A 19,937-nucleotide genomic window follows, 5' to 3' on the forward strand; every position below is an offset into this window, starting at 1 on the left:
GGTGAGAGAAAAATTTTGAGGTTACCAAGCATGGCAGAGAGAATAGATCTCCATTGTGTATTGCCTTATTATTCACTACAGTATTTCCTACTTACATTATTTCTAACAATACAGATTGTAAAGCCAGAAGCCAGAGCCAGGGCCACCATCAGAGCAGCCCAGCCCTTGCAGGTTCGCACTGGATTCGGACAGTCGGTAAAGAAACAACGGAGCCACAAACTGGTGGGCCATAGTCTTTAATTCAAGCTTGCACCCGGCGGGCAAGTAAAAACACACACTGGGCTCCAAAACCCACTCACATTCAGTGCTCACAAAGCCACTGACTTATCCGAGTTTCCCAGAATCAAAGGTTCTAGCTCACCAGCCTTATTCTCCTCAGTTCCCATCTCCCTTCTCTTATCCCAGATACAAACTCTGCATAAACTGGCATCTCACTCAGCACTCCGCCATCTTGGCTGCTTCTCCTGGCCACATGGCCTCTTTCTGCTCTCTGCTCTGCTCCCTCTGCTCTCTCATGCTGATCATCCCAGGAACCAAGAGCCCAAACTCTCGTTCTGCCCCCATTTTATATTGTAGCTTCACAATCTCTAATCCAATATACAAAATAGGGAAGTCTCTAATACAAAGTCACTTCTTTGAGGCATGATTGGATTGTACCACCCCACATCAAAAGGGGTGGGAAAGGCTTAATCCTAAAACCAAGGCCCAGGCTACAAGGATTCTACCTGCAACAGAGACACACATTAATATCACCTGGGCGACGGCCTCCTCGTGGGCAGTGCCATCTTTAACAAAGTGAGCATAATATATTTTATCTGCCCAACACAGATCTTAGAATATTTGCTGAATATTTTATCCTACTATAATTCATTTCTTATTTGTACCCATTCTGTTTGCTTTTGTGTGTGTGTGTGTTTCTGATAGGTAGGCCCAGTTAATGTGTTCTACAAAGCTTCCCTTGCTAAACCACCAAGCAGGCATCACTATCATCTTTCTTGCATTTTTCCCCCAGAAATCATATATTCTGTTTTTTATTTTTTTATTTTTTTTATTTTTAATAATTTTATTTTTTTAATGGTGTGACATCAATAAATCAGGATACATATATTCTGTTTTTTTAACCTATCCTTGCATCACATTTTCTTCATTTTATCGTAACGTTCAGAACATTAAATGCCTTATGGGAGTCATTAAATTCTTAAGAGTTTCCTAAATCCCTCAAGAAACACAGAGGAACTTAAATAATATATTCAATATATCCTTTTAACCAGAAGTTTAACTCCAGGGACCCTGTTCCCATTTCAACTAAGGCAAACATAAAACCTGTCTTCTGAAACAAGGGTGTTTTGAGCATCTCATTCTTGTTCTCACACCTTGGAGGCTGCCTCTTAGTTTCTCCTCGATTCAAGAAGCTGGAATTACGGTTTTTCTACCTGGAACTTCTGTCATTTACCTAATTTACAAATGAATTTAAACATCAGGTAAACTGAACTATTATTTTTGTTTTGTTTTTGCTTTTGTTTCTGAGGATAATATAGAGAAATAAACCATGGGAATGAGTGGTCACGAAGGATCCTACATGAGCTAAGGTGTTGGCTATTTTTTCTTCTGTTGGTAAGTGTCATTCACTTATATGAATAGACCATATACATACAGGCTGGAAATACATTAAAAATACAAAAACAAAGCAAAGCAAAACAAAAAAAAAAGATGGAAAATAAGAAAGAAATGATATTCAGATTTAATCTGATAAACACTACAAATTACAGGAGTGGCAGCAATTTGTAGTTTGGGTATTAATTTTTATTCCTTATCCTACACTTAAATTACATTTTCTACATCCATATCAAAATTGTTATGCAGATTCTAATGGAACAATGAAAATCAGTGTTTTAATTCAATTTTAAATATTCTTGCTAAGGAATTAACTGTAACTCATCATAACTACATAATTCTATAGGGATTACTCCCCTGTCAGTAACTAGATCTAACATAGTTATCTTTATATTTCTTAATATTGCTGTCATCTGGCAATGCTGTTTTATTCTGAGTTTTAACTACTGTCCTCAGAAATAGTGTCTCTGTCTCTTAAGTGAAAGAATGAGGCCACCAAAACAGCATCATTTATTCCTTAGATGTAAAGATACAGTATTGTGAACTGTTTAAAAATTATTCTTATATTATATTTGCACATAAATGTGAAAATATAGTTAAATTTTTCAGATAAAATGCAGTCGTGATCAACAAATCCTCATTGATTAAGTGGAAAAGACACTGAATATTCTAAGATATATGTTGCAACATAAAAGAAATTTGTGAGTAGTATTGTATGTTTTATTGATTTGCTCTGCTTTTTCTCAGAAAAACTAAAGATTCTATTTCCTGAATTTTTGAGGAAGATATTTCTATTGGATAGCACAGCCTAGTTATAAACTGTTGTTCACTGTGTTTCACATCTCACCTCAGTGAGAGAGCCCTCTCTCCCAGCCCCATTCCCAGTGGGCATCCTTCTCTGAAGCCAGTGCCTCTAGCTGTTTTCTAAGGATGGTTCCAGAGGCTGTGGATGCCTTTCATCACGTCCAAGTTAAAAAATAATGTGAAGTGCCAACAACGCATAAAGGCCTAAGTGGACTCTCTTGTTTTAAATGCCACAGTACAGTTTATTCTTTTTTTTATTAAAGACTTTATTTATTCAATTTTTTTTCAGAGAGGAGAGTGAGAAAAAGAGAGAGAGAGAAAGAGAGAGAGAGACAAGGGGAAAGAGCAGGAAACATCAACTCCCATATGTGCCTTGACCAGGCAAGCCCAGGGTTTTGAACTGGCGACCTCAGTGTTCCAGGTCGACACTCCATCCCACTGCGCCACCACAGGTCAGACCAGTTTATTCTTACATCTTGATATATTTGACTTAGCTACTATTAAATACAAAATGAAGGGTTTATGAAAATTTCACAGTACCATAGATTAAACTTTCAACTTTGATTATTATACTTTATAAACTGGTTGGCTTTTTTTTTTTTTTTTACATATTTTAGAATGAAATTCACTCAGTTTTTCCCCCTTCACCCTAAGACCAGCATTTTGAATGAATCCTGAATCGAAAACACTAGTGTTTTAATTTTCAGCATGGAATTTACTTATGTAACAAGCAAATAGTGCTTGAAAAGATGAGAGACTTTCCAGTTAAAATTTTCTAATCTATAGATAAAATGATCAGAGCAGAGAGACCAGTAAGACAAGTCACACAGCTATTTAGAGATTTTAAGTAGTCTGAATAGTGTAGAATGATTCTTCTCAGTTGACTAGAGTCTTATTATTGACAGGTCCTAAGAAAATCAAACAACGCATGGCTGATGTTAATTTTACATTGCTTACTGAATTCATCCTTGTGGGGCTGACAGAGCGTGCTGAGCTGAAAGTGTTCCTCTTCGTGCTGTTTCTGCTCATCTCTACCATTTCTTTGATGGGGAACCTAGAAATGCTCTTTCTAATCCAACTAACTGCCACACTCTGAACACCATGTATCATTTCCTTAGCTGCCTGTCATTTGTGGATGCCTGCTATTCTTCAGTCCTGCACCCAAATGCTGCTGAGCTTCTTTGTGGAACAGGAAGCAATCTCATTTCCTGCATGCGTTGTGCAATATTTTTTTTGTTAGTGTCAAACTGATAAAAACCAGGCATTGTGATATCTCAGAGATAAGTAGGGACATAAATTTACAAAGAGAAAAGAAAAAATTATAAGGCATATTTAAAAAGATATCTGGCTGACAAAACATTACATTTGCATACAACACACACACACAGTCACAACCACAATGGCTTTTTTTTATAGGGAAGTCAGATCATGGACCTATTTAATAAATAATTAAAAGAAAACTACAAAGACCCTGGCCAGGTGGCTCAGTTGATTAGAGCATCATCCTGACATCTTGAGGTTGTGGGTTCGATCCTTGTTCAGGGCACATACAAGAAACAACCAATGACGGCATGAATAAGTTGAACAAGTTGATGTTTCTCTCTCTTTTTCTTTTTATCTCTATAAAAATTAATAAAAAATCAAAAACACAAAAATATCAATTTATCTGTTTTAATAAATTTTATTTAATATGTACCATATTGGTGTTTATTATATATAATGAGCTGTTCCATAATCAGTGTGCTCTTAACTGTTATATTAAACTACCTTCCAGGGTCACAGATATCTTTCTGTTGAATTATCTAGTTTACAGGTGAACACTTTTTTCTAGAATTTTTCTCAACTCCACTCTCTTATACATGGAAGAATATGACTTCAGGATTGAAAAAGTAGAGCTTTGTCTCTAAGCATTTTGACCATTCTCATCATTCTAGCAGCTCTTGTCCACCTAGCCACATTCATTTCTTTTAGATTGACAGGAGCTAATACCACCTCTTAATGTGCACAAATTTTAAAATGTTATCGTATCTTGAAAGATCACCTCTGAAAAACATTCCCTGCTACTGATGATAATTTCTAGTTACCTCTTTTAAAGAAAATGACAAAAATGAAAACAAACCAAATATGTCAGAGAAAATGCCATGCTTATGATTTCATTGTCCTTTTATTTGCTTCCTTGGAAGGGAGAATAAAGATATTCTTGGCTCATCAATCCCTCAAGTCAACTCATGTATTCTGACACCATCTATTCTGGATGAGAAAACCAAGCAAACCAAGAAGATGTTGGAGAGTAACTATACCATGCCAACTGAATTCCTGCTTGTTGGATTCACGGATTATTTGCCTCTCAGAATCACACTATTCTTGGTGTTTCTCATAGTATATGCCCTAACTGTGGTGGGAAATATGTGCTTAATAACCCTAGTTAATGTCAATTCAAGCCTGCAAACCCCCATGTATTATTTTCTCAGCAACTTGTCTTTCTTAGACATCAGCTATTCTACAGCAATCACTCCTAAAATGCTGGTGGATTTCTTATCATCCAGGAAAAGCATCTCTCTCTCTGGCTGTGCAGTGCAAATGTTTTTCTTCGGTTGTTTCGCTGACGCTGAGTGCCTCATCCTGGCAGCAATGGCATATGACCGCTATGCAGCAATCTGTAACCCATTGCTCTATGCTACGCTTATGTCTAGGAGAGTCTGTATAGGCTTCATTGCGCTGGCGTACTTTAGTGGAAGTGTGACTTCGGTGGTACACGTTTACCTCACATTCAAGCTGCCATTCTGTGGCTCCAATATTGTCAACCATTTTTTCTGTGATATCCCACCTCTCCTGGCTTTATCATGTGCAGACACCCATATAAATGAGCTTCTGCTCTTTGCCTTGTGTGGATTTATCCAGATTAGCACATTTGTGGTTATATTTATCTCTTATTTTTGTATCCTCATCACTGTCTTGAGCATCAAGTCCTCAGGTGGCAGAAGCAAAACATTCTCCTCATGTGCTTCTCACCTCGTAGCGGTTACCTTATTCTATGGAACACTCCTGTTTATGTACTTACGCCCCACCACCAGCTACTCCCTAAACACTGATAAGGTAGTTGCGGTGTTTTATACTGTTGTTTTCCCCATGTTTAACCCAATAATCTACAGTTTCAGAAACAAGGATGTAAAAAGTGCCCTCAAAAGCGTATTCAAAAGAAACTGGATTTTCAAATCAATAAAAATTTAAATCACTGAAAAATATTTAGGTCATAGCCTGTCTTTCCAATCTCATCAGCAATACTATGTCATGAACATCTCATGTGTCAACTGTTTTGAATTAATTTCCAGAAATAAAGATGATTTTCCATCTTCACGTCTTCACAAAGTTTTCATCCCCTTTTACGGAAATGTTCTCTCTAAAATTATTATATTCTCGCCCTGGCCGGTTGGCTCAGTGGTAGAGCATTGGCCTGGCATGCGGAAGTCCCGGGTTCGATTCCCGGCCAGGGCATACAGGAGAGGCGCCCATCTGCTTCTCCACCCCTCCCCCTCTCTTTCCTCTCTGTCTCTCTCTTCCCCTCCCACAGCCAAGGCTCCATTGGAGCAAAGATGGCCCGGGCGCTGGGGATGGCTCCTTGGCCTCTGCCCCAGGCGCTAGAGTGGCTCTGGTCGCTACAGAGTGATGCCCCGGATGGGCAGAGCATCGCCCCCTGGTGTGCGTGCCGGGTGGATCCCGGTGGGGCACATGCAGGAGTCTGTCTGACTGCATCCCCGTTTCCAGCTTCAGAAAAATACAAAATATATATATATAATTATTCTATTCTCTAAAATACTACTGAATTAAAATAAATAATACTATTCTGCAATTAGGGTTCTCATAAATCTTTGTACATTGATTCACTGTAGTATTCTTTATCATGTTATACCAGGGGTCGGGAACCTTTTTGGCTGAGAAAGCCATGAATGCCACATATTTTAAAATGTAATTCTGTGAGAGCCATACAACGACCTGTGTACATTACGCATTATGCAGTAAAAATTTGGTGTTGTCCCAGAGGACAGCTGTGATTGGCTCCAGCCACCCGCAATCATGAACATGAGCAGTAGGAAATGAATGGATTGTAATACATGAAAATGTTTTATATTTTTAACGTTATTATTTTTTTTTATTAAAGATTTGTCTGCGAGCCAGATGCAGCCATCAAAAGAGCCACATCTGGCTTGCGAGCTATAGGTTCCTGACCCCTGTGTTATACTAAAGATATACATTGACTTGTCTGTCAACCCACTCATATTAAAAACTCTTTGGCAGCAGGAAAAATTTTTTCTGGTATATTTTTAAATACCTATATAAACCTTGTAAAGGGGTTACTTAGAATTATTTTTTAATTTTAGTGTATTCTATGTTAAAATAATTGATAAGAGTATCTTTAAATGAGCTGACTTCTATTCACCCTTCCATTGTGTTAAAGGACCTGAGGTTACATGAAAAAGCACATTAGCCTCTTTAATAAGGACCTTTTTAATCTAAAAGTTATTTTTCATTTCCCCAAATAAGCTAGTTTAAAATAAATAAAATACAAAGTATTTGTAAATTATGAAATTATTATGAGGGTATCTAGCTCAGAGTCTAAAAGTAACTCTCTTGAGTTTTGGGCCAGTACTTCTTTTCGAGTTTGGTGGTGTGGTGAGGAGACGCCTACCCTGTACATTTTAGAGTTATTAGCAGCATCCTTGGTCTCTACTCACTAGATACATGTAGCATTCTACCTATTCATGGCAAGCAAAATGTATCCAAACATTGCCAAATGTCCCTTCAGGGGAAGAATTGTCCCCAGAGGAGAATCGCTAAAATCATTCATCATGACTTGGCTGGATAGCTCTGTTCGTTAGAGCACTGTTTGGAAGCACAGAGGTTGCCGGTTCAATCCCTAGTCAGGGCACATATAGGAACAGCTCAATGTTCCTGTTTCTCTCTCACTCTCTCTCCCTCTCTCCCTCTCCCTTTTTCTCTCACCAAAATCAATCAATAAGAAATTTTAAATGGCTCTTCACTATTTCTTTCACTATAAGATAAATAAAGCCATCAGAGTAGGTCACTGCCTGAACATGTCAGGATAATAATTTGCTAAGAACATCTCAGATGTGATTTTATTAATTTTGTTCTGCATTATTTCTCTAATTTTTATTTATTTCTAAGACATACTCTGATGATACCTAGAAACAGAGACATAATGTAATTTTAATAAAATAAATATAAAATTAAAGCTGAATGTGTCAGCTTTTTAAAAATATTTATATATTTTATAAAATAAACTACAGTTGAGAAGAAATTAGAATAAAGAAGGATATATGTGACAATTACATGTAATTAGATTTATCTTTCTGTTTCTATGAGGAGAGAGAATGCTGAGAAGCTATATTAATTTTCAGTCATAAAAGTAATGCAACACACAAACTTAATACACTAAAACTGATGTTTCCTCTGTAAAAATATGTGTATTTAATTCATATCATGAATAAATTCTAAGTGATAACTTTGCACCTTTATTGCCCTTATATTGACCTTTGGCAGACAAGGGCAAATGAGTTTTATGGTATGTGCCGAATAACAACAATTTTTCTACTAAAAACAGACAAAATAATTTGTAGGTCATATTTAAAGAATATTTATCTTCAAAGAATGCATCCATAAATATCTTTTCTTAGAATAAAGAATTTAAACACATGAGATAATATTTGCCTCATTGATGGCACAAAGATAGAGGTTGGGAGTGAATATTGATTGAGAATCCAACCTTTTCTTGACTGTAAACACTGTTAAGGATGGTGGAGAAGACATGTTATTATTTAAAACTGATACATTGCTATTAGTTCTATTGAAGTTTGTTCTCTTATGATATGGTAATATCTTCCATTTTGTATCTAAAGGCATGTTAATATTTTATCAGTATCTTCACAAGTATACAACAATGTCATAATTTTTATTTATTTAAAAATTATTGAATTTATTAGGGTGACACTGGTTAATAAAAATTAGGCAGGTTTCAGGAGCACAATTCTACAGCACATCATCTGTATATTGCATTGTGTGTTCACTACCCTGAGTCGAATCTCCCTCCATCACCCTCTATCTCCCCTCTGCCCTCCTCCACCGCCCCTTTCCCCTTTTCTTCCTGCAATTCCCACACAGCTCTCTATCCCTATAAGATTTTTTTTGTCATAATTCTTTAAATGCTGTACAATACTGACATTAACCCAAGACTTTACTATTTCATTTATCTGTGTATAATGTAACTTACTCTACTTTTATTCTAAAGTGCCTACAACATGATAATAAGTAACAACAGAACTGTACAAAACTACTACCTTTTCCAAACATACAAATAATGTATATATTATTTGTATGATTAAAGATAACTAAATATAAATTTATGTAAAAAACTAATGAATCTATGTGAAATATATGCAACATCTCCACATTGTCTACAGCTCTATGATGCCTATTGAATTCTGAGAGAAAAGCAAAGCATATATTTTAATGTAAATACTCCTAAAGGAAAGCATACAATTCAGTTAGTTCTCTTTCTCTCTCTCTTTCTCTCTCTGTGTAATCATAAAGCTTTAATATAAATGATTGTTAAAATATTTGGAGTATGATGCCATGCATAATTTTATTATCAATTTTATAATGAATCAGTGAAGTAGGTAGAGCAGATATGAATGTTTCTATTTTAAAGCAAAGAAGGCAATTTTACTGATTTCATCATTAAAACATTTGAACACTTGTCTGAGTAGCATATATGTAATCAGGACACATTTTTTTAGTTCTTGCAATGGCATTTATTTTCTGTATTGTGCCTTTATTACAAGATGTTTAGGTTTTAGAAAACGTATCTGTTTTTAAAATTGTTTTATGTATGAAAGAGGTACATTCTATCAAAGTGAAGGCAGAGATATCTACTGAGTAACTGTTTAGACCAGGACCAGCTGCTCTGATTAGTTCCAGTCCCAGTCCCAATAGACGAGAAAAGATGCTAATGATCTCACCTGTGGACAATGGAGATCCCATCTACACTCTGAGACCCTGTTTGTGTTCCCAAAAGAAAAGGAAGCAAACATAAAAAATCTCTAACCTCAGCTATAAGTCCTTTAAAGATCATGAAAATGTGGTCTTCTCTAGATACTCTGTTTACTCTGGACTTTTGTTATTGTGAGTATGTTTAGGAAATGCTAACGATGGTTTATTTGATCTTTTGATATTTCCTAATCTCTCTACAAGAAGAATCTGTTACCAGCTGTATAATTTTACTACTGTTTCCAAACGGCTAGAAAATGTTCTTCTTGTTTTGTAAAAAGGGTAATATTTACATAATATCTGTATGTGAGAGAGTCTATATTTTTCATTATTTAATATTTAGCTTATATAAAATTTAAAACTACTTATATATTTAGGGAAAATTTCAGATATCCTATGAAAAATGGGATATCTGAGAATGATTATGTATTTTAGCTATATTATAGGGAAAATAATTTTTTTCCAATCTTATATAATAATTTTTGGAAATCTTTTAGATCTAATTTTATTTTGTGATTCCAATAGTTATATTTTAAGAGTTGTTTTCTATTTTTTTGAAGTTTGTCACTACATCCTATCTGTAGCAAACCTGGGTATACACACAGACACTTGATTCTCAGCAAAAGACTGTTTTTGTTACAACAAACTATTACTTCTTCCCATGACAACTCTGGTTAACTTACATAAAATAATCTTCCAATCAGTGTGTTTTGATTTTATATTAGATTATCTAAATAGTCTAATAGCTAAATACTCTAGAGTCTTTTAGAATGCCACAGTTGTTAATAGTGACTTTAAAATTTTTTTATTTGTTGTTTGTTAAGTTTTCTGTGTGTGTTATTTGATGTTTTGCTTTTTTGTCATGTAGAAAATTTTATTCATGAACTATTCATTATATATTATACTTACAAATTTATATATAAGATATTCAACATAAAACATGATCACTTATATATTTATTTGTATATAACTTTATAATAACATGAGTAACACTATATGATCACTAAAGAATATATAATATTTATATATTTTTATAATAAATTTTGTTATAAATATTATGTCAAAATAATTATATTTTCTGGGTAAAGCTCCATGAGAGCGTATAGTGAGTCCTAATTGGTTAACTACTATGGACTTACAGTGTGGTGAGATCATTATATGGAAAATTATTAACTCTTTTGACAAGCATTTGGTTGGGTTCACTGTTTAATATTATGATAAATGTTTTTACCTTTATGATTTCTTTCATCAACATTCTTATCAGTAACTGTGTCCTAGATAACTAATTATTATATATTTTCTAAAGTTTCTTTTGAGTCATAAATTAAAAAAATCAATGCGAAGGAATTCTATGTGTTTTTAAAATTACCTTTTTAAAATTCTGACATTTCAAGCTATCAATCTGAAAGTTGAAAAGTTGTTAAGCAGTTACTCCAGTATTTATTTTCATAAGAAAATTCTCATGCTTATTAATATTCTAAAGCAGCCTCTTACTTTATCAGGAAGATGAGACTGAGTGGCATCAAAAGCCCAGGCTGTAGTGTCAGAAGAAATCTGCCTTCTAGTGGGAATTCTAACAGCGTGAGAGAAAAATGATACCTTGATCCTTGGTAACATTTTTCTCTATTTTCAGTTTTATATTATGAATTTGTTAGAGCTGTTACTAGAAATCTCACCGCCAACTTTCTGAAGTGACACTTGTTTTCTCTGGGTCCTGGCAGTGAGTCCTGCCCATCGGTGTCATGTCTGTTCACATCTACCATTGGCAGGAACTCCATTTTTTCCTCTTTTTCTCTAAATGATAAGTGGGAAAGTTACACAGACTCTGCTGAATTTGTTTCTCTATTAATTGTTGTAAATAAGCAAAATATAGAGCAGGTCAAGGTCAGAGTGATGGTGGAACTCCAGCTTCCTGAGGAATATATATTGACTGAATATGGAAAGTATCATGAAAGACTTGACTTATTATGTTTAATCATTAATGTTGTTGAATTAATATTACATCATATCAGAAAACAAACAAGTGAAACTAAGTAGCAGCATACAGTTTTGAATGCAGGACGTATCTGATGTAGCTATGTCATGATAGACATAGTTTTGGTATCTCATAGAAACACCATCCCTCTCTTCATTGGGTATTTGGGTTTGTTTCTTATAATGCTAATAAAAACCAAAGATGTGGAAGTGAAGTTAGAAAAATACAAATTTTTCAAGTGGAATTGCACTGCTGTACTTTGGCCTTCACACCACATAGTAAATGAAAAGGTTGCTGTACCTCATTTTCTTGATTAAAGTCTTTGGAGAGTATAGTCATTGATCTGCTAAGGGCAGGAAACTGAGCAAAAGATAAGGCAAAATATTTTGTTGTTTGAAATTTAGAAAGAAAGAGAGCTAAACACTATGGAATTCAGTTTTGTGAATAAACTGGGCATGAAAAATAGAAACAGCTTGGGGACAGAACAAGAAAAAATTGCTATCACAGAATGCCATTCAGTTTGTAGCTGATATAAGCAGAGGACTTGTAAATACCATAGAATGAGTCAGAGGTCTGGCACAAGTCATACCTGGCTATCAGTGTCAGTTTAAACAATTAATAGTTTCATGACCTAAGAGTTTTCTTTATATCTCAATATTATGTTGTGGAAACTGAGAATCAGGGAATAAAATAATCTCTAGTTCCAGTAAGGTGAATCGTGAAAGATGCACTATCTAGTATACATAACTCCACTGTTGAAGTTAATTTTTTTCTTCATCTAACTACAGGGTAAACCTAAATGCTCTTTGCTATTATGGATACTGGATCATGGACGAAATCATCATTTAATTTTCATCTGAGTAATATCATTTTGTTCTGAAAATAAAGAGCTATATTAATGTGCAAGCATGGCAGATTGGAATCACACAGGTGTGAAAGAATTCCTTTTAGTAGGTTTAACGGAAAATCCTAATTTGCAGACCCCTCTCTTTTTACTTTTCACCTTTGTTTATTTCATCACTCTGGTAGGTAACTGGGGGATGATTGCCTTGATCTGGTTAAATGCTCAACTGCACACTCCAATGTACTTCCTTCTCAGCAACCTCTCTTTTTGTGATATCTGCTATTCTACTGTCTTTGCTCCTAAGATGCTGATCAATTTTCTATCAAAGCACAAGTCCAGCACATTTTCTGGCTGTGTTTTACAGAGTTTCTTTTTTGCACTGTATGCGACCACAGAGGTCATCCTCCTGTCTATGATGGCTTATGACCGCTATGTGGCAATAGCCAAACCCTTGTTGTATACAGTCATTATGACTCAAAGGGTTTGTATTCAGATGGTCCTTGTATCTTACTTGGGAGGACTCATTAACTCGCTGACACACACAATAGGTCTGCTCAAACTAGACTTCTGTGGTCCTAACATTGTGAATCATTTTTTCTGTGACTTTCCCCCTCTTCTGAAGCTCTCTTGCTCTGATGCACATAACAATGAGATGCTGTTATTGATACTGTCTGGGGTCATTGCAGTGTTCACGATCACTATCATCATGATCTCTTATATCCACATCATCATTGCCATCCAGAGAATTCGCTCATCAGAGGGGAGGCTCAAAACCTTCTCTACTTGCGCCTCCCACCTGACTGCTGTGACCTTATTCTATGGGTCTGGAATCTTTAATTACATCCAGCCAAGCTCTCAGTATTCCCTGGAACAGGAGAAGGTCTCTGCTGTGTTTTATACTTTGGTGATTCCCATGCTAAACCCACTGATTTATAGCCTGAGGAATAAGGACGTGAAAGATGCTGCGAAGAAATCAATATGGAGGAAAAGCACTTCAGCTTGACTCAGCCTTGTCTGTGGCTTTGTTAACATAACATTAACCTGCAAGTAGATAATTAAAAAGAAAATTCTGTCACACTTATGTAATCAGAAACAGAACTAAAATCAAGATGCCCTCATGCAATATGAGACATGAATGCTAGTTGAGTATTTTTGCAAATTTGTATTATTCTTGAATCTCTTCTGTAAGTTTAAAATATTTCAAAATGAAAATGTTAGGAAAACATAAGGGAAAGTGCTTACAATATGATAGCATATTTTTACTTCTGGATGGAGGGAGTAGCTTATGATTCAAACAGCATTTGTAGAAAATAAGAAAAGCAAGACAAGATACATACTACTTCTGTTGACAAAATGGAGTAGTTCTTACAGAATAAGAGAACAGGAGTGGTTCATACTCAAAGAGGCGTAGACATGGAAAAGTGTACGGACTTTTATCTGACTGATGCAGGGGACTCTTGAAAATGCAGGTTGTGATGCTCAGAGAGTTCTTCAAGCTCTCAGAGGAGCCAGTAGAGCTTTTGTCAGATACTTTCCAGGTTTCACAACATACAGTAGCATTTTCTTCCAGAGCATTAGCCATATTCTGGGCCTCACCAGGCATGGACCAAACACGTACATAGATATAGAAGACAGACAGGCAATTGATGATAGACAGGAGATAGATCAGAGAGATAGATAGATGATAGATAGATAGATAGATAGATAATAGATAGATAGATAGATAGATAATAGATAGATAGATAGATAATAAATAGATATTTAGAAAGATAGATGATAGATAGTAGATAGGTGAACTTCTGAAATCAGGAAGGAACTTTTGGTGGTGTCCCCAAAAATATAAATATGAAATACAGTGATCTACCAAAAAAGAGAACCGACTGATTCTGAACTTGTGCCCTGTGACTATTCTAGGAAAAGAGAGGACAGTGGAGCTGTATGTAAGCAGTTATGTAGACCGAAAGATGAATTAGATTTTATAGGAGCTTAAACACATACCTTCTCTTCCTCACAAGAGGCTGGAGTGAATGAAATGAGGGGAGAGTATAAGAAACTGGTTTGCTGTGTTCAGAAGATACACAACCAGCTAGAGGGGGAGTCACGACAAATGTAATGTTTGCATTCTCAAAACATTTGCTAGACTTTTGAACAACTTTAAGTCAGTGCTTAAGGACTGAAGAGAGAAAGGAGGGGGGGGGAGAGAGAGAGAGAGAGAGAGAGAGAGAGAGAGACCTCAATCTAAACATCTAGGCATATCCATACCCCTGAAACGGGACAAGTCAGAGTATGAACCTTTTATTCATACAAAAAGTCAAAAATATAAAAATGAAAAAAAGAAGCACAAAACGTAAATTGAACCACAGAAGAGCCACATGCTGGAGGTAGCAAACTGCTTCCAAAAATACTGTGATTAACATATTGAAGAAAATAGAGAAACATGCTAGGAATATTTTTTAAGATGAAATATTTCAAAAGAGAATTAAATAAATTTAAACAGAAACACTCTCTTGGGTATTGCTATGAAGTTGCTATTTTAAAAACCTCCTCCAAGTGTAATCAGGCTGTATTTGTCTTTTTGTGACTGATTTATCTCACTTAGTACTTAGTGTAATGTTTTCCAAGTTAACTCATTTTATCACAAATGTCAAGGTTTTTCTCTTTTTTAAGGATGAATAATACTCTATTGTAGGAATATACCACATGTTTTTTCCATATCCTTGATTTTGTGAATAGTGCTATGGGACTCATGGGGGGAGGGTGTGACTGTGGGTGGTGGGAGAGGGGGTTAGGGAGCTATTGTTCCAGGGTACACATTTTCAGTTATGCAAGATGAATAAATTCTAGAGATCTGCTGTACAACATACTGCCTATAGTTAAAATTACTGTTTGTGTATTTAAAAATGTGTTAAAAGATAGAAGAGGTTATAGGGGTGATAAATTGTGATGTATGGAGATTTGACTTGCGGTGGTGAATACAAAATATATATTTTCTATGGATGATGTAGAATTGTGCAACTGAAATCTATAAGTTTGTTAACCAATGTCATCCTAATAAATTCAATTTAAAGAAAAAGTGGTTAGATCTTATACCAACTGGTCCCACAATAGAAAAATAAAATAAAGAAACATGAGGAAACTTTCAGAGGTGATGACTGTATCTATTATTTTGATTGTGGTGATGGCTTCACAGGTGTATGCATTTGTTTGTATTCATCAAATTCTATGTATTAAATAGGTGCAGGGTGTTTTGCATATTAATTATATTTAATAAAGCTGTTTTTAAAAACCAAAAGAAATAGTATTCTGTGAAAATAATTCCACAAAAGCTGAAAATAAGAATGTAAAAGAAGAAATTAGAGGCCCTGGCCGGTTGGCTCAGCGGTAGAGCGTTGGCCTGGCGTACGGGGGACCTGGGTTTGATTCCCGGCCAGGGCTCATAGGAGAAGCACCCATTTGCTTCTCCACCCCCCCTCCTTCCTCTCTGTCTCTCTCTTCCCCTCTCGCAGCCAAGGCTCCATTGGAGCAAAAGATGGCCCAGGCGCTGGGGATGGCTCCTTAGCCTCTGCCCCAGGCGCTAGAGTGGCTCTGGTCTCGGCAGAGCGTCACCCCTGGTGGGCGTGCCGGGTGGATCCCGGTCGGGCGCATGTGGGAGTCTGTCTGACTGTCTCTCCCCATTTCCAGCTTCAGAAAAATACAAAAAAAAAAAAAAAAAGAAGAAATTAGAGCATATTAGACAAAGCATAAAACAGGATTAATAATCTCAAACATAAGCCAATATAAATTATATAAACTGAAGTACAGACAAAAGTATATTAAAAGATAAAACAGCACGTATTATTCAGAAAAAGAGAGAGTAGATACAATAAATATTTTAAGATAAAGGGACTTTTTTTTTTTCAAAATTGGAAAATCTTCAACAGACATATTCAAGAAGGGCAGAATATTCAAAGTAGAAAGTGCCCTGGCTGGTTGGCTCAGTGCTAGAGCTTCGGCCTGGCGTGTGGATGTCCCACGTATGACTCCCAGTCAGGACACACAGGAGAATTGACCATCTGCTTTCTACTCCTCCCCCTCCACTTCTCTCTCTCTATCTCTCTCTCTTCCCCTCCCACATGCGTGGCTCCATTTGTTTAAGTGCATTGGTCACTGAAGTGAGAAGGGCTCTGTGGTACCTCCACCTCAGGTGCTAAAAATAGCTCAGTGGCAGCATGCTCTCGATGGACAGAGCGTCTGCCCCAGATGGGGGTTGCCAGGTGGATCCTGGTCGGGCTGTGTGTAGGAGTCTGTCTCTCTATCTCCCTGCCTCTGACTTGGAAAAAGAATAATAAAAAATGAAAAAAGTAAAAAAATCCTGAAAACCCACACACGGACACTTCATGGTCAAAGAAACAACAGTAAGAAACAGGGTCAACTTTATAAAGATATTATAAAATACAGAGCAAATGAGTTGGTATTTTAAAAGTATGAAAGCAAAAGAAAGTAAATATCTGAAATTCAATCCCCAGGGGAAAAGTCTTAAAAAAATAGACAGGAAAGAGAAAGATATTCTCTATAAGCAAAAACTGAGAGAGTCTTTCAGACTATATGACAGAAATGCCAAAAAAAAAGTTATGCATGAAGAAGTTATCCCAAAATAAATACAGAACATAATGAAGAAAAACATTCACAGGGTAAATGTGCAAAAAAATATTAAAGGATATTGAATGATTAAGAGATACAAACTTAGTTATAAAATCAGTGGTGGGATATAAAGTTACAGCATATGGAATAGAGTCAGTAATATCATAATAACTATGTATGTTGACAGATGGGTACTAGACTTATTGAGGTCCATCAGTGTCGAATCACTATGTTGTAAACTTAACACTAACATGATACGGTGTGTCAACTATAATTAAAAATAAATTTAAAAATATTTACTGATGAAAGCCATACCAAAATGATTTTCCTAAGGGAATTTTAACATGGAGAAGCAAGACGTAGGATGAAAATGACATAAATGATAGAAAAAATAAATAAACTGTTGATAGTTTTCTCCAATGTGAGATGTGGTAAGTTACCAATTTTACAGATTCTTTTCAGCTAGACTTCAGTTGGTTATTCAGGGTGACTGTTCTATATTTTGGTTGTTACCCACTTTTGTCCTCAGAAGTGAGGGTCATTTCCATCCACTCTACCACCGACTCGAATCTCCTTTTTAAAAATTCTAATAAGAAAAAGATATATTAAAATTTATCTTGCAAACAATTAAATGTTTATTTAAAGTACCTGGATAAAAGACTAATAAACAAGGCAAAATTTAACAGTAAAATCTTGATTAATTTAATATTATACACTACAAGGAAGGAATAAAAGTTAGCAGAAAAAACATAAATCTAGTAGTGAGATACTCCATGAAAAATTGTCTATGCCAATTATCACACATAAAAACAGAAATTGGCAAACTAAGTCAGGGTTTTTAACCTTGGCATTATTGCCAGTGTGGATTCATGGAATTTTTGTTGTGGAGGCACCTGTTCATGATAAGTAACACTAGATGTCAGCAGCATCACTCCTCCCCATGTAAGACAACCAAAAATGTATGTAGATGTTGTCACAAAAGGTAAGATTTCTTTTTCTTTTTTTTTTTTTTTATGGCCGCATAATAGTCTATTGTGTAAATGTGCCGCGGCTTTTTTATTCACTCATCAACTGATGGGCACTTGGGTTGTTTCCAGATTTTAGCTATTACAAATAATGGTGCAATTGGGGTGCATATATTCTTTCAAATCTGTGATTTAGGTTTCTTCGGCTACATTCCCAGAAGTGGGATTGCTGATTCAAAAGGTAGTTCCGGCCCTGGCCGGTTGGTTCAGCAGTAGAGCGTCGGCCTGGCGTGCGGGGGACCCGGGTTCGATTCCCGGCCAGTGCACATAGGAGAAGCGCCCATTTGCTTCTCCACCCTGCCCCCCTCCTTCCTCTCTGTCTCTCTCTTCCCCTCCTGCTGCCAAGGCTCCATTGGAGCAAAGATGGCCTAGGCACTGGGGATAGCTCCTTGGCCTCTGCCCCAGGCGCTAGAGTGGCTTTGGTCGTGGCAGAGCGACCCCCCGGAGGGGCAGAGCATCACCCCCTGGTGGGCGTGCCGGGTGGATCCCGGTCGGGCGCATGCGGGAGTCTGTCTGACTGTCTCTCCCCGTTTACAGCTTCTGAAAAATAGAAATAAAAAAAAAAACGGTAGTTCCACTTTTAATTAAAGAATTTTATTTAAGTAGACCTGAGAGAGGGAGGAAGAAAGAGAGAGTGAGAAAGGAACATCAGTCTGTTCCCGCATGTGCCCTGACTGGGGATCAAACCGGCAACGCCTGAGCTGTGGGATGATGCTCTAACCAACCAAGCTATCCATCCAGGGCCATTTTTAATTTTTTGAGAAACCTCCATACTGTTTTCCATAGTGGCAGCACCCGTCTGCATTTGTACCAGAAACAGATACCTAGGAAAGACTGACAGCCATCAGAGGGGAGGCAGTTTCTGGGACTGGATGAAAAAAAGTGAAGAGATTTAAGCAATATATATATATATATATATATATATATATATATATATATATATATATACACATATATATATATATATATATATACACACACACACACACACACACACACACACACACACACAGATACAATATGGCGATGGGCTGAGGGCAAAGGGAGTGTGGACAGGAGGAAGTGTGCAAAGGGAAAGACAAGTGTGGAGAGAAAGAGACTTTGCTTGGGGTGATGGGCATATGATGCAGATGTCTTATTGATTGTCTACTTGAAACCTATGTCACCCTAATCAATTTAATTTTAAAAGGAGAAATATTTGAGTTAAAAATATTGAATATTTTTACATTTCCTTGTTGGTATTTTGAATTTCTCTTATTATAAAGTCTCTTTTCTCATTTCTTTTGCATTTAATTGTCTTACTTGTCAATTTCTTATTGATTGGCAGTATTTTGAAATGTATTGTGAATATGAGTGCCTTGTCAGATACACAAACTATGAAATGTCGTTCCATCTTCTGTTGCTCTTTATATTTGGTACATATATTTCTTATATAATTCTTCATATATAGACTGGGAATGAACGATATGTTTTAAAGGAAATAGAAAATATCAGATACTTGAAATATTCTAGGTCTTCTAAAATAATAGATCATCTTTTGGCCTAACTTATGCTTAGAATATCATCTAATTCTTAACCCTACCACCTGCTGTATTAGCTTTTAATTTAGAGATTTAGGAAATTTGCATTTTAGAAGGAAACTTTGTTTTTAGAACCAAGAACAAAGGATATTTCTTATTTAGATCCATATGTAAGAGAACAGTATGAAATATGGCTACCAGAAACATTCATAATTCTTTTAAAGGTAAAGGCAAAACCCCACAAATTTTCTTTTTCTTTCTTTTTTTTTTATAATTTTATTTTTTTAATGGGGTGACATCAATAAATCAGGATACATATATTCAAAGATAACAAGTCCAGGTTATCTTGTCGTTCAATTATGTTGCATACCCACCACCCAAAGTCAGATTGTCCTCCGTCACCCTCTATCTTGTTCTCTCTGTGCCCCTCCCCCTCCCCCTTTCCCTCCCCCATTCCCCCCTCCCCCCCGTAA

At 36.2% G+C, this 19,937-nt stretch overlaps 2 protein-coding genes across 2 annotated transcripts; both read left to right on the top strand.

Moving 5' to 3' along the window:
* Positions 1-4,698: 4,698 nt before the first annotated feature.
* On the top strand, positions 4,699-5,649 carry LOC136320785 (olfactory receptor 5AS1-like). The gene has a single exon (XM_066253935.1). The coding sequence runs from the start codon at positions 4,699-4,701 to the stop codon at positions 5,647-5,649; it is 951 nt and encodes a 316-aa protein (XP_066110032.1).
* Positions 5,650-12,363: 6,714 nt separating this feature from the next.
* On the top strand, positions 12,364-13,302 carry LOC136320786 (olfactory receptor 5J3-like). The gene has a single exon (XM_066253936.1). It carries the CDS (start codon positions 12,364-12,366, stop codon positions 13,300-13,302), a length of 939 nt encoding a protein of 312 aa, XP_066110033.1.
* The last annotated feature ends 6,635 nt before the right edge of the window (positions 13,303-19,937 follow it).

This window comes from Saccopteryx bilineata, chromosome 1 (genome assembly GCF_036850765.1).
Source record: "Saccopteryx bilineata isolate mSacBil1 chromosome 1, mSacBil1_pri_phased_curated, whole genome shotgun sequence".
Classification (NCBI taxonomy): domain Eukaryota; kingdom Metazoa; phylum Chordata; class Mammalia; order Chiroptera; family Emballonuridae; genus Saccopteryx; species Saccopteryx bilineata.

What these genes read in the sequence shown, in the direction of transcription:
- LOC136320786 (XM_066253936.1), top strand. Translation starts at nt 12,364, where the DNA reads ATGGCAGATTGGAATCACACAGGTGTGAAAGAATTCCTTTTAGTAGGT.
- LOC136320785 (XM_066253935.1), top strand. Translation starts at nt 4,699, where the DNA reads ATGTTGGAGAGTAACTATACCATGCCAACTGAATTCCTGCTTGTTGGA.